The sequence below is a fragment of the Hemicordylus capensis genome, chromosome 9 (genome assembly GCF_027244095.1).
Source record: "Hemicordylus capensis ecotype Gifberg chromosome 9, rHemCap1.1.pri, whole genome shotgun sequence".
In the NCBI taxonomy this organism is placed as follows: Eukaryota; Metazoa; Chordata; class Lepidosauria; order Squamata; family Cordylidae; genus Hemicordylus; species Hemicordylus capensis.
This window is the reverse complement of record NC_069665.1, coordinates 8898877-8914857: the sequence shown is the minus strand read 5'-3', so window position 1 is coordinate 8914857 and position 15981 is coordinate 8898877. Positions and strand designations below refer to the sequence as shown.

General features: G+C 46.1%; 1 protein-coding gene across 1 annotated transcript in view; it reads left to right on the top strand.

The window, feature by feature from the left end:
• The first annotated feature begins 337 nt into the window (after positions 1–337).
• The window catches only part of CDYL2 (chromodomain Y like 2), an 86982-nt gene continuing 71338 nt past the window's right edge, over positions 338–15981 (top strand). Inside the window, exon 1 of the mRNA XM_053271343.1 lies at positions 338–641. Within this exon, the coding sequence (XP_053127318.1) occupies positions 618–641 (24 nt within the window). The 5' untranslated portion in view covers positions 338–617. The remainder of the gene's footprint in view (positions 642–15981) is intronic.

The window sequence follows — 15981 nt, the reverse complement described above, 5'->3', positions numbered from 1 at the left end:
GACTCCCCACCTCGGGAACCCAGGAGGCTCGGATGTCTCCGGACAGGTTGCCTTGTGGCCGAGGAGGGGTCGGGGGTGGGGGGCACCATCCCAAATCTGCTCTGCCGATCCGACTCCTTTTGGCCAAGCAGGGCCTCTGCTCTGTCCTCCTGGAAGACCCACGAAGAAGCGAGTGCGCAGAGATGTCTGTGTGTGGCAGTGGCCAGAGATGCGGGGACCGGGCTTGCTGCGCGGGGCGGGGGGGGCGGTGCAGAGGGAGCAGCAGCCCTCCTTTACCCGCCCCCCTCGGGGAGGGAGGGAGGAGGCTCCCGAAGCCACACGAGCGCAGACACACACACACAAACGCGCGCGCACAACACACTCCCTCGCGGCTCACAGACATCCAGAGCCGCTGCCGCTGCTGGTGGTTACGCCAGCCCCGCCGCCGCCGCCTGCTTCGCCTGCCTCTCGCCGCCTCCGATTCTGCGCACACCGGCAGAGCCCCGCAGCCTGTCATTCTGCACAACACACACTGTGGTTTCGCTCCAGCCGGAGGAGAGCGAGGGGCAAAGCCGAGCCAGGCGCGCGCGCCCGCCCGCCCGCCGCGAGAGCGAGAAGGCGCCCGGACGGAGCCCAGCATGGCTTCAGGGGACCTTTACGAGGTACGCCGCAGCTCGGCCGGGCTGGCTGGAGGGCAGCCGGCGGCGGGCGGGCGGGCGGGCAGGCAGGGAGGGACGCCCGGCCACGGCTGCGGGGGCTTGCTTGGCACAGGCTTCTGTTCCGCGGTGCCTCCTCGCTGCCGCCGCCGCCGCCTCTTCTGAGTTCCTGGGGAAGCGAGAGGAAAGGGCCAAGGAGGCGAGGGCTGGGGAGGCGGCGGCGGCGAGGCAGCTCGGGCTGCTGGCGGGAGGGATGGAGCGCTCGCCTCCTCCCCGCTCTGGCTCCTTTCTCCCTCGCCCGCTCTCCCCACTTTCCGTCGGGGTTGCAACTCGGCAGGCCTTGGCAGGGCGGAGGAGGAGGCGGCGAGGAGGCTCCGAGGGGAGGTGGGACCCGCGCCGGGCGCCCCCAGGGCAGAAAGTCCAGGTGAAGTGCACCTCCCAGCGCCCTAGGCGCGCCCCCCTTCCCCGCGCCCTAAGGGAGAGGGGGAGAGGGAGGCTTGCGCCCTGGCACACGCTTGCGCAGCGCCTGGCGAGCGAGGGAGCCTCGGTCGCCGCTTGCTTCCCCCGCCCTCCCCTCGGCTCCGTCTTGCACCTGGGGGAGGGGCACAAGCCGGGAAGGGCGGGGTTAGGCGGGAGGCGGAGCCCTGGGGGCCCGCGTTGCATGCTGGGAGGCTTCGAGGTGGCCCCTCCAGAGGGCTGGTGGGGGGTGAGGCTGGGGAGGTGGGCTGTCAAAGTTTGCCAGGTTTGGGGGTGAAGGAGGGGGAGGGGAGGGGTGGGAAGTTGTGGGGAACCTGCCCCAAACCAAGAGTGGGTTGACTTTGGACCCCCAGAGCGGTCTAGGAATTTTGTTTCAGGGAACTATTAGGTGAGCAAGGCTGATTTGTTTCCAGATCCAGTTCAGGGTGCTGGTTATCTATATATTTCTCCTGGGTGTGCCCAGGAGAAATGCGTCCCGGCAGCCCAGCTGATTGGCTGGGCTGCGGGGGCGCCTGATTGGTCCTGGCGCACCCAGGAGAACGGCGGCGGCCATGGCCGGGGAGCCAGGCGGGCCCGGCCGCGGAGTTGAGGCGGCGGGCCTGGCCGGGCCCAGCCGCCGCGGCGGGCCCGGCGGCGGGGGCACTCTCGGGCCCTGCCCCGGCGGCGGGGGCACTCTCGGGCCCTGCCCCGGCGGCGGGGGCACTCTCGGGCCCTGCCCCGGCGGCGGGGGCACTCTCGGGCCCTGCCCCGGCGGCGGGGGCACTCTCGGGCCCTGCCCCGGCGGCGGCGGCACTCTCGGGCCCTGCCCCGGCGGCGGCGGCACTCTCGGGCCCTGCCCCGGCGGCGGCGGCACTCTCGGGCCCTGCCCCGGCGGCGGCGGCACTCTCGGGCCCTGCCCCGGCGGCGGCGGCACTCTCGGGCCTGGCCGTGGAGGTAAGGCGGCGGGCCCGGCTGCAGCGCAGGCGGCGGTGGGCCCAGCCGCACTAGAGGCACAGATGCTCTGTGCCCGGGCCCACTAGATACCTTTAAAGCCCTGAACAGTTTGGGCCCTGGATCAGGGCGTAGCCAGTGGCGCACCTAGGTAAAATTGGTGCCCGGACACACACACACCCCGTTGCACCATCACAAAGCCACCCTGCATTTGGAGGGGGGGCCAACTGCCGCCACCCTACGCCTGCCCCACCACTACCCCACCGTGCCAAACCACCAAAAGTTCCCTTATTTTTAGCCTCCAGTGTGCACGGCTGGGGGTCAGGGGGTGAGCCGAGCGGGAAAAGAAAATAGGGAGGGGTGGAGCTGGAGGGGGATCCTCAGGAGTTGGAGGGCCTGGTTCTTTGAACCCATCTGCTCTATTTTAGCTACGCCCCTGCCCTGGTTACCTGAAGGACTGCCTGATTTTCCAAGGGTTTCCACCCACTCAACAAGATCGTCACGGGGGTCTTTGCTTTTTGTGCTGAGGTTGAGAGAGGCTAAATTGTCATGTGCATGAGACAGGGCCTTCTCTGTTGTAGTCCCCAGGCTCTGGAATGCTCTCCCAATGAACGTTCACTCTGTGACAGCTGTGGCTGCTTTCACAAACAAGGAAAGACTTTTTTTTTAATTTAATCAGGTTTTTACCTCCTAGACGAGGCTGCCAGGTTTCTCAGCTTGCTTGCTTATGTTTCTTTTTAATTGTTTCTTGGTGGGGTTTTTTTAATGGATTCAAGGTTTAATTAATTTAAAGGTTTTAAAATGTAACTTCTAAGGAATTTTATTGTATTCCAGCTTTTGTAAACTGCCTTGAGCTGCATTATGAAAGGTGGTATAAAAACTGAAGAACAAGTCAATAAATAGAGGGCAAGTCTGCAGTGGTGTTCCTGGCAGTAGAGCACCACTTCCTGTCAAGGCAGGAAATGACATGTTCCAACTGCAGAGGCAGGAAGTGATCATGCTGCACAAGTTGGTTAGACTTCATTCCTCCATGTAGACTCTGCTGCCAACCGTGTTGAACCCACAAAGAGGTCTGCCCTTTGGGTTGGTGAATCAGTGAAGGACTTGACTTCGTCAGGTGTAACGTGCCACAGATCTGAGGTGTTGAAGTAGTGCATCTACTAACCAACAAAAGTGCTGCGCAGCCATGTTCAGATTGCACTGCATGTGAATTTTAATGGATTGGCTACATTTAATGCCATGCCTGCCCATCTCAAGATCTGCCAAACATGTCCTTTTCCCTCCTCCAAATGGAGAAGCCTACTTTACCAAGTTCGTGAAGACCATTAATGGATCCAAGGCCGTCTTGGCGATTTCATCTTCTGTTGTACAATTATTCTGGACTTGATGTTGTCTAACTACAGAACAAGTCCTGGAAGTAATACATCTCATTCTTCATAGTTTGGTGCATATATATATATATATATATATATATATACACGAGACTATGATTCAGATTGGTCCAGATGTTAAATTGCTAACTGAGCAAAGAGGAACCTTTTAAAAAGTGGCGATTCTCTTTGTGGGGGGAGAGCAATTGGCCCTATCCATCCCCAGACCAGCATTCCTCCAGTGGCTGCTGCTGGTGTCTATCTTATATTTCTTTTTTAGATTGTAAGCCCTTTGGAGATAGGGAGCCATTTTTATTTATTTATTTGTTTGTTTATTTATTTATTTATATCTATGTAAACTGCTTTGGGAACTTCTTGTTGAAAAGCTGTATATAAATATTTGTCGTATTCATATGTGAGCGTTGTGTGTTTTGACGGTAGCTGTAGACACCAGGGGTGGAAACAGACTTTTCTACAGTTTGGTTTGTCATTCATGAACGGTGTAGAAAAAGCTAGATGTTTTTCCTTTAGTAATAGTTTCCATTTGCATAAATATATTTTGCTGAATTAACAGTGTTGTTCATAGCCTGTTCATTGATTAATAACGGATTCAAGTTATTGCTAAAATATTAATGGTGATTAGTCCCATATTTTCTCCATCAAAACTTTGGTGTATGTTTTCCTAGAATGTTCCTGTGACTCATATGTTTATAAAATACAGGAGTATAAGTAATGTTCCACATGATTTTGTGGAAGTATTTGATGATGACAGTTTTTCTGGTCTATAAGACAAACAAATGTTACTTGCCTTGGTGTTGGGGAATCTGTGACAAAGGTGACAACTAATATTAAACACAATGGCTGCAATCCAACAAACTGTGTGTTGTCAGCCAAGGAAGTCGGAGAACCATCAGCACAAGCCATTCCGTAGCTGACAACGGGGAAATCCTAAGAGCATTTCCAGTAAGGCAAGGATTCTCAAACTTCGGTCCCCAGATGTCATTGGACTTCAGTTCCCATAATCCCCAGACTTTGGCCATTGTGGCTGGCAATTATGGGAGTTGAAGTCCAACAACATCTGATCACCCCAAATTTGAGAACCCCTGTAGTAAGGAATTACTGGAGCACAACTATTGCCTGAATTGAGAAATCTGCACTGGGTTGTCTTCGGCCATACCATCTACACTGACCACTCTTTCATAGGGAGCATTGGAGATTGCAATGCAGTTTGAACCCCATATTTTTAAGCAGTGGTTGTATGCACCAATGAGACTACTATGTTTGCAAGACTTACTTTTTATCTGCTAAGATTTAACTCCAAGGACCAAGATTTAGATAGATTAAGTGATAGCTTTGACTTGGTCTTCAGATTTATTTCTCGTTCAAGTTCCATTCCCCATTCACCTTCTAAGGGTTGTTATGATGAGTTGCTTGGAGGAAGGATGGAATATAAATGTAGGGCATAGTGAACTGTGTGCCTTCTGGCCTCTGGATTTGTTTTCTCAGTGGAGTAGGTATAATTTCTCTTTTGATGATGGAGGGTTATAAGACAAAAGATACAAAAGGAACGCTTGGGATACATCGTTATAATTTGTGTGGTTATTGATATGCCCTCGGTGAGCAATTAAAGTTTGAACATTTGTTGTGGCGGCAACTCTAGATTTCTTCTGGAGCAAACTGAACCTCTCTAGGTGGCATAAAATGCTCAAAAGTTTGTTGCGACCTGCACTGATGCCTTCAGTTTCACTTAAAACAAGCTGCTGAACAGGCTTGTGTGGGTTTCAGTTTGTCCTTAGTCATGGAGGTCATTGCATCGGCATTGTATCCAACTCCACCACTGTCAATGAAATTCTGCTCCCTGTTGGCTTTAACTTGCAGTGCCCTCTGTAGTAATCTACTAGGTTGGGTTTGTCTTTTACAACTCATCAGCAAGGTATTTGTGTGTGTGAAGGGGAAATTATGGAGATGTGTGTGTCTTCGGAATGTCTAATATTGCACAGGGTAGCGACCTTTTCACTTGTATGTCTATATGAGATCTAGACTAAATTGTTTACCCTTCTCCCTGGAGTTGGCAATGCCATTGCTACCTTCTTTGATAAAGACATTTTCAAATATGTACACGTCAGGATTTGTGACTGACAAGGCAGATGGAGTTCTGATTGATCTTAAGTTCTGTGTGGAATTTCTATGAGAAATTCTAAGGAATTTCTATGACAACATTCCAGAATACCAAGGTAAAATCAATCGCTCGTACTTTTAGGCTGTTTGGCCATCTGTGATGCTAGAGGAGATTTAGACAGACAACTCTAAATATTATGATTTAAGGTCATTGGGTTGCTCGCCCCACCCCATAATGGCTGCTTTTGCTTTTAAGCAATATACAGAGTAGGGGGAAATGCAGTGAAAACTTGTCTCTCTTTGATACGTTAGCAAGCATGACTAAAACATACCTTCGGGACTGTTAAATGATGGTGGCCATTGCCTTTATGTCATAAGCTGGACGAATTATTTATTTACATTTTCAGGTTAGTAACCGCAATGCCTGCAGGCTATACAGCTTTGACAATGAAGGTCAAAATAAGTTTTTGATGTGATTAAACTCTGCAGATGTTGGACTCCAGTTAAACAACTGATTAAGCCAACTAGACAACCACACCAAAAACCCATAGCAAGATCGATGTCTTGGTAAGAATTGCTTATCCTTCATAGCTGTTTCCATCAAAGCCTGTGATACATCTTAGTTGACTGTATCATGCTTTATTCCCTTTTCTTTGTGGATACTGAAAACACTCCGAAGAAATCGGTTGTTATATTATTAAGTAGGCGAAGATGTTATCGTAACATGTTGGGCAGGAGAATGTCTTCAGAGTTCCATTTGGCTAGTAATCTTACAATATCCTGTTTAATATCTATGATAGTGCTTACAGGCTTTTGCAGAAGTGTAGTAGATAAGAAAATGGAGATAAGTAGGTTTGCCCTGATAGTAATCGGTAATGTTTGCAAAATTACTTTGCTACTTTTGGTTACAATCACAGTGATTGATTAGTTACAACTTGGGAGTACTTGGGGCATCAGCATTTAATACTTGTTAACGTTTTTCCTTGCCTGTATATGTATTCTGAATATCAGAAAAACTTCAAATCAGTAGAGACATTAGATTCACATAACCCCAGAGATGGGACCATAGCTCTGTGGTAGAGCATCTGCTTTGCATGCAAAAGGAGAGGAGAGCTGGTCTTGTGGTAGCAAGCATGACTTGTCCCTATAGCTAAGCAGGGTCTGCCCTGGTTGCATCTGAATGGGAGACCTGATGTGTGAGCACTGCAAGATATTCCCCTCAGGGGATGAAGCCGCTCTGGGAAGAGCAGAAGGTTTCAAGTTCCCTCCCTGGCTTCTCCAAGATAGGGCTGAGAGAGATTCCTGCCTGCAACCTTGGAGAAGCCGCTGCTAGTCTGTGAAGACAATACTGAGCAAGATGGACCTATGGTCTGACTCAGTATATGGCAGCTTCCTATGTTCTTAAGGTCTGGTATCTCCAGGAAGGACTGGGAAAGGCTCGTTTCTGAAACCTTGGAGAAGCTGCTGCCAGGTGGGGTAGACAATACTGTCTATGTATGGACCAAGGGCCTGACTCGGTATATGTCAGCTACCTATGTCCCTGAGGCCATGTTTAGGTTACAGGTTGGCCAACACAATGCTGTGCTTTGACGGATTCCATGCCATGTGCCTTCAGTAGTCATGGCAAGTGCATGACAGCAGTGGTTGATTGCTCCATACAATTATGGAGCAATAATGTCTGTCCTTCCATCAAGAGATAGATTGCTGAACAGAGATAGCATGCGTTAAGCAAACCAATTTTGAACATGTGGAAGTACCAGTCTGGGGTGTGATCTAGCCAAAATAAATCTCATTTTTTCAATGAAGCGGCGAATAACAATCGCTTAACGCTCCCACTGAAATCAGTGGGGTTTAATAAATAGCGCTTAACTGCTGGACGGTGCTCTTGTGTTTTTAATCTTTGTGACTCTATAGTGTCATGTTTGTATTTCCCAAATCTTTGCGACTCTGTACTGTTGTGTGTGTGTCTCATGAATTGTATACGTACATGTGGAGCCAATGCAAAATATTGTGCTAGTAGGTTGAAACCTATCAAATTACAGTCAAACTGCTTACAATATTTTATATTTCCTGAATATGTTTTTCACTATATTTATTTATTTAGTTATTTATTTATTTATTTATCAGATTTATACCTTGCCTAAACTTATGTCTCTGGGCGGCTAACAACAATTAAAACACATATAAAAGTTGAAACAGTTCAACATATAATCAACATATATAAAAGTTAAAACAATACAATAATTTAAAAATCATAAAATTAAACAAACGTTATTTTTTAAAAACCTGAGGATATAAAATATAAAACCTGAGAATATAAAAATGTCTCCTGATGATATAAGCTTGAAACATGGTCTGCTGTGCATCATTAAAGGCTGTGAGTTATTTATCACTTATCTTCTGGAATGAGCCAACTTAGCGGGACCTGCATTAATAAAGAGATTTCCACCTCTTAAAATCCCAGGCTGGGCCCCCTCTAGGATACATTACGCCCTGGGCAAGGAGTGCCTTTGGTGCCCCCCCCCCCCCGGTAATAGATGGAAATTCATTTTTGTAGTTAGTACCCAAACAACCTGTAGAACTTTGAATAAAAGGTCACTGACAGTCTCTAGCTCACCGAAGATAATACACTCAATAAACAAGAACTTGCTGCACTTGCCTCTAATGATTCCAGCCATCAGCCTTTTGCTCCCCCCCCAAAAGAATTTTTGCTTTTATTAGTAATAGAAATAGAACAGGTTACATCTCTGAGATTGACATAGTAATACATGAATAAGAGCAATGACTTATCCATAGCTAAAACAAGAAGAAAACACAGTAATAAGTATACTTAAATGAGTAAAGAGAGTAGATCTAAAAACTAAATCTAATTGTCAGAGAAAAAATAAAATTTAAACCTCTCACAGAACACTCCCCCTGGGCTTAATCAAACGATTCAAAAGCCTTCCCCGCCACCCATCCTCAAGCCCCTCTCACAGATCGTGAAAAAGGGCTCACTGTGTTCTGAGTTATGAAGGTATGAAAGACCCCATTCCAGATGCCCCTACACACAAATCTTGGTAGGAAGAGCAAAGCTATGAAAAGAACATGAATTAAATGTCCCCACAGCAAAGTTCCCTGCACTTAACCAAACACTCTGTTTTTTGCTGTATAGTATAGTAAAGCAATAAGCAATCTGAACAAAAGTCCAGGTTTATTTTTAAGGGTTTTTTCTTTCTTTTTAGGTAGACTCGGTTATTTATGTCCTTCTAGGAATATAAGAAAGGCTTTCTCCGCTTTCTCTGCATGGTTGTCAAGCAGCAAGGGGCTAGTTCAAAAACGATATTTTTGTCAACACAAGCAGTCTTGGTCTTACCCAGAGATGCACCCATGTGGACAAATGTAATATCTGATGATAAATATGGCTGGTAGCAATTTCCTTGACTGTGGCAGCTGGAAGAAATCATGGACATGATCTTAGATACTTTCATATCTGGAACCATGCTTTAGGTTTATTTAAAGAAATGCACGCCTGAAGGGAAACTAGGATTATTCAACAGGCAAAAAAGGTACCGTATCATGTGAAATGATCACAGTCTTCCTGTATAACCATATCTTTATTAATGGATTTTTAAATAATTAATATCAATTATTAATGGTTAATGATTAATATTAATGGAATTTTTTATTTTTATTTATAACACAGTGTACAATTACAGTATAAAATCATAACAGAAGAAAAATTAACCTGTTACAGCATTTTGAATTAGTTGTGGGGGTGGCTTAATAAAATTATTCCATCACTCTCTCTCTTTGCTACCAGTTTAGGATTATCCCTGATGTGATAATGTCTTTTTGTAGACTAAAAATGATAATTTAATGCAGAAATATTGAACTGATATGGTGGGGTTTACTAGATGGTAGGCTTTTTTACTTTAGGCAAATGTTTCATATAATGGGCCTGATCCAGCCCCAGTCAATCATTTTTGAGCCACATTATAGGAACATAGGAAACTGCTGTGAACGGAATCAGACCATTGATCCAGCTAGCTCAAAACTGCCCACCTTCGCGCATAACAGCAAACCAGAGGCAAACGTGACAGAGGTTAAAAATCATGGTAGTCGCCAATTCAGAAAACTGCGGTTTCATCGCTGAACCATGGGTCAGTTTTAGCCCGCAAACCTGAATTGTCACCTTAGGTCTGTAGTGAGTTTCACCCCCAAGACCTCAGGTTTGAAGGGGGCATAATGTCGTCCACATTCCACCACCATGTTCTAACTGGGGTTGAGGGCATGACGCTCCTCCCCCTCGCCTCATGAATTGGCTGCCGCGGCTGTCTTTCATACCGCATGCACAGCCAGTGCCTCCCTCTTTGCAGTCCCCCAAGACTGCACATCTTTGAATGTTTTAAATTATTTTAACAGCTTGTTTTATTTTGGTTTTGTTGTGTTTCTTTTTGTGAACTGCCTAGAGCCTTGGGAGTCAGGTGGCATATAAATTTAATTAATTAATTATTAGCAGATCATCGGTTGCGGGAGGTGGCGGCAAAATGTGGATCCATTGGACCCACGGTTTGCTGTTGTGTGCGAAGGTGGCCTCAGTACACTGACTAAAAGAGGCTCTCCAAAGTTTCAGGCAGGAGTCTCTCTCTGTTCCATCTGGAAATGCCAAGGAGTGAACATGGGACCTAGATGCTCATCCATTGAGCTATAGGCCCACCCCCTAAAGAAAATATCTTACAGTGCTTACAGGTAGTCACTTATCCAAAAGTAAGCCAAGGTGGGCTTTGCATAGCAAAGGGGGATATTTGGGCTTGCTACCACAAGCAGTGTTCCCTCTAAGGCGTGAACATGTGTGTGGACTCACAATTTTTTAAATGTCTGCTCAGTTAATTTTAGATCTTGCTCAGGTTGAATCAGGAGGCCCCATTCTGAATACATATGCACACACCCTGCCTTGATACTGCTGCCCAGAACAAAACTCATTCCCCACACAGATAGGAAGAATTAGAGAGGGCGCTGACCACAATACCAGCTCTCCTCCTCAAATTGCCCTGAAAGAAAATTTGATTTTCTTGGAAGAAAGTTAAGCACATGCTTGGCCTCTTTGTGGAAAACAGAGGGAATTAGAAGTGCTCACTTCTGGGTAGACGACGCCCAGTGTCAGAACCAAATGAAAGGGGTGAGGACATTAACCCGGTTCATGCCTTGCATGAACCTCGTGCAGCCAGAGTTCTTGGATCACAGGGAAAGTCTCTTCCCATGCTCAGCACTTGTCTCTCTAGACAAGCACTGAACATGGGTACAGCTGTGGTGCCATTGGCATGGCTAGCTGGCACACTCTCATCCTTCCCGTAGCTGGCCTGGGTACAGTGTGCCCAGAATTCTAATGCACGGATGAGGCCCCAGTGGACCCCATGACAGGCTTGCCATTAACATTAACTAGCTCCAGCGTCCAGAAGGCCCTGATGTTGTAACATGATTGCAGCTCAGTCGTGGTGAACCTAGTCAGAGCCTGGGTGGTTGACTGGAAATCAAGACCCCATGGAAGTCTCGCTGAGCTGTCTAGAGCAGCGGTTCCCAACCTGTGGCTCTCCAGGTGTTGTTGAACTACAACTCCCATCCTCCCCAGCTACAATTTGTTGTGGCGGGGCATGATGGGAGTTGTCGTTCAGCAACATCTGGAGTCCCACAGGTTGGGAACCCTGGTCCAGAGGGAGGGTCAGTTATTATAGATACATAAATATGTGATTTGCTGGAGGGGTACTCACCCACTTTAAGTGGCACTGCGGGGGAAATGCTTGACTAACAAGCAGAAGGTTGCTGGTTTGAATCCCCGCTGGTACTATATCGGGCAGCAGCGATACAGGAAGATGCTGAAAGGCATCATCTCATACTGCGTGGGAGGAGGCAATGCTAAACCTCTTCTGTATTCTACCGAAGAAAACCACAGGGCTCTGTGGGTGCCAGGAGTCGAAATCGACTTGATAGCACACTTTACTTTACTCACTCATATCTTCAGGGCACTTTTTAGCACGGTTTCTTTTACAACTCTGGCAACCGTTCAGTGTGTTGATACAGAGTCCTTAGTGATTTTAATGACAAACAGTATTAGTCATATGCTCATCAGCAGTAAATTTCAGCATTGTTTATTGACACTCATTAGAGCTCTTGCTGTTGACTTGGGATATCCTTATGTATTCTCCACATTGTGTTCTGCTCCAGCACGTTAAGGATAATGAGCAGCTCAACCTTAAAAGCTCTTCATCAACAAAAGCCCTATTAAAGTTAAATGGGGCCTCTGCGAATAGAGGTGCTTGAAGATCTGCCAGGCTTGCTTCAGGAATGAAGTTCTCGAATGAATTGCTGGAAGATCAAAGTTTTGATCTTCAATAAGCTTTGATTGATTGATTGATTGATTGATTGAGCAACCTGTTGTTTGCATATGTGCAAAATCAGGGGAAAGGTTTAGTTTTGCCTTCTCAATTTCTGATCTAGAGGAGCATTTCTCTCTCTCTTTGGGGTGGGGAATGTAAAGTAAAAGTAAAGTGTGCCGTCAAGTCGGTGTTGACTCCTGGCACCCACAGAGCCCTGTGGTTTTCTTTGGTAGAATATAGGAGGGGTTTACCATTGCCTCCTCCCAGGCAGTATGAGATAATGCCTTTCAGCATCTTCCTATATCACTGCTGCCTGATATAGGTGTTTCCCATAATCTGGGGATGTAGGGCTATTCAAATGTTGGCAAGATATAGCTATGCATGCATCAATTATATAGCAATATACAATTAATTCTTATGTTTAATCCGAGGTCTGGATAGTTTTCTGCACATCTGCTTGCATCTATACAGCATCATGGGTTTTGTAGTCTTTAAAACTCTGTGAATAGTCATCCATTTTCACCTATGTTTATTTTGCTTGATCATTGCCTAAGTATGATGAGTTTTTGGAATGACACCAGAATCTTTGGAATCAGAAGACAAGAGTGTCAGAAGACAAAAATGATTATTATTATTTTCATTTCTTTTACAGTTAAATAAGAAAACCAATCAGGTAAAACAATAGATTGGAAGCCCAAGTGTTGTTTAAAACAACCCCCCTCCCCCCCCAAACCCCCAAGGTTTTAGATTTAGATCATCTTTAGATCATGTTGCTCTCATCATGTAGATGAGAGTAGAAAGGAAGTGATTAACATTTCCTTTCTTTATGCTTCCAGTGCAACATGTGAAGGGAGAATTAGTTTATGTAGATCTGAGAGCTCTACACAGTGGTGTAACTCATACCAACTTTGCGCGTTACACCAGAAGTGCTGAAAACGCATCTGTGAGTCAGTCACATCATTGTAACCTACTCTTTGTGACCTACTTTTGTAGAGCTACTTTTTTATTAGCACCGCTGATAGTGGTGGATTAATGGAGAGGCAGAGTAGGCATTTGCCTATGGCGGCAAAATTTGAGGGGCAACAAATTTTGCCCCTCAAAGTTTTGCCGCCCATCTCTGGGCAGCAGCGGCTGCAGCAACGGTGGAGTGGGCAAGGAGAAATCCCCCCCCCTTTACCTTATATTTTAAAAAGCAAACTTTTTTGTTTAAGGTAAAAGGGTGGTAAAAGCCTTTTTGCCTATGGGTGGCAAAATGCTTAATCCACCCCTGACTGCTGACAGTTGGAGTTTGTTAGTAGCCAGCCAAAACTTACTTATTTTGCATGGCTTTTTAGTTATGGTTTTATCTGGCAGCTGCTGCTCTGTTTTTATTCTGTTTTTACTGTTCTATCATATTTCAGTTATTTTTGTTAGCCACCTTGCAAGATTTTTATTCAGGAAAGGCAGTATATAAACCTTTTAAATCAATAAAAAAAGGTTATGTGATATCAGTATCTATAAAAGTCAATCCTTGGGATTGTATCAGATTCTGAGGTCTAGTTCTCATTGAGGTGGTAAACATTTATGTTTTCACTTGTAAATCGTCTTGAGAAACCTGTGGGAACCTGGGGAAGGGCATCATATCCCTGCTACGTGTGAGTGATTCACATTTCCTTTCTTTATGCTTCCAGTGCAAAATATGAAGGGAGAATTAGTGCATGTAAATCTGAGAGCTCCACACAAGGGAGCTCATACAACTCATACAACTTTGTGCATTATGCCAGAAGTGCTGAAAAAGCAACTGTGAATCAGTCACATCTTTCTGTTAATGAAACTGTCCCGGGGTGATTGGTAAACACCCCTAAATGTGCATTCGGGCTTATGTCAGGTAATTAGCTCAGAAAGGAACAGTTCCACATCAGATTAAATTTGTGCAAAGTTGTGGACCCAGGAAATGATTGGACTGAGGCAAGATATAAGTTTCAAAATCAAAAGAAAGTTTTTATTGTAGGGAGGCGTACAGCAGAAGAAATATGTGGTTAAAGAAATATGTGGTTCTCATCTTTAAAGTTCTACACAGCTTGGGGCCAGGGTACCTGTCAGACCGCATTCACCCATATGAACCTGCCAGGGCCCTCTGTTCATCATCTCAGGCCCTGCTCATGGCCCCACCACTAACAGAGATCCAGTTGGCGGGAACTAGAGACAAGGCCTTTTCGGTTGTGGCCCCTTGGCTATGCAATGCCTTCCCTGAAGAGTGTCACCATGCTCCCTCCCTCAGTGTTTTTAAAAAACAACTTAAAACACACCTTTTTAAGGAGGCTTTTTAATGCTCCACTTTTGGTTATATCTGGTAGGTTCTTTAGCTTTTTATAATTTTCAGTTTTTAGCTTTTAAAATAACTTTTAATTTGAACCTAATTAATGAGTGTGGTTTTAACCTGACTTTTAACTTGTTTGTTCAATTTGGTTAATTTTATTACTTTTATTGTGTCTTGTATCTATTTTATTGTTGTGAGCCGCCCCGAGCAGTAGTGCACTGGAGGGGTGGAATATAAATATTTTAAATAAATAATAAATAAATAAGCAATATTACTAAAATACATTACTGCCAAGAGGCATTTTAGCTTGAAGTCCCTCATGTATAAATTCCCAGGTGGGCAAGAGAATGAGGCTTTTAGAGAAAGAGGTGGCTGGCATTAAGAAAGGGGGATAGGGATAGAGTTGGGCCCACCGAGGGGCAAACGTTCATATCACCTGATCTGGATGAAGAAACCCCAGGGCTTCTGGAACGACCAAAGGACCTTGTTCCTCAGGGACAGCTTGGTCAGAGGCAGAGGTGAGAAGGCCAGAAGGGTTGATAGAGGTGAATCCAGGAGGGTGCTTCCTCCGTGGAACCAGCTTCCTATGTTAGCAAGGAAGACTGGGCAGACCAGGCTAGGCAAGAAAGCCGATCTGGAGGGCGGCACGAAGAACTGGACACAGCATGGCATGATGGCCTGTGAGCAGTAAATCACCCAAGCAGTACATATGCCTCACTGTTGCTGAGTTCAACGGAGCAGAACTCTCCCCCCACCCTCCGCCGTGAGAAGGCATGTCTTGAGTGTTTACCAATCACCCCAGGACAGTTTCATTAACACTGCCTAAATGTGTTCCTTTAAAAAGTCAACAGAGGATCCGGACCCCTCAAAAATATAGAGTATCTCATGCTATAAGTTCATTGAATTTAATATATGGATATCTGTACACACGTGTAGATCATCAAGCGTGTGCACACTGTCCATTTATGGTATGTGTGTTGAAAATAATGTGTAGGCATCTTTGAATCCACTTGCCCGTGGTGAGTGCCCCCATCTCTCTGGAGAGCAGGACACCCAGCACCACACAGATTTCCTCCTCAGAAGCCTCATTTCCACTGCCATTTTTCAAATAGGTGAGAAGCAGCAGGAATCCTCTCTGAACCGTTGGAGAAGGCTCTCACTGTCTTTTACCATCTCTATCTCCCAGTGCAAAGGAGAGAAGACCCGCTTATCTCCTGAGTCCTCTGCCTGTGTGCCAGAAAAGGATCCGACGGAAGAGAGGGGGTTGGAGGCGACCGCAGAAGATGGCTGGCTAGTGAGACACTCTGTGGATGTGAAAGCTGGACTTTGAAGAAGCAAGATAGAAAAAACATTGTCGCTTTTGAACTTTGGTGCTGGAGATGACGTTTGAGGATGGCCAGGAAAACAAAAAAAATGGATCATAGAACAAATCAACCCAGAACTTTCACTCGAGGCACAAATGAGCAGGCTCAAACTATCATACTTCGGACTCATTATGCGAAGACCCAGCTCCCTTGAGAAGTCCATAATGCTGGGGAAAGTTGAAGGAAAGAGAAGAAGAGGACGACCAGCAGTGAAGTGGATGGACTTGATTATGACAGCAATGAATGCACCACTGAGAGACCTTAAAGGCCAAGTGAAAGACAGATCATCCTGGAGAGAATCTAACTATGTGGTCGCTAAGAGTTGACACTGACTTGACGGCACTTAATCAATCAAATCAAAGTAATGTGTGAATAGGACTCTTTTAAAAAGCAGAGCCAAAGAATTGTACCCAGATGGTGGTAGCTGACTTT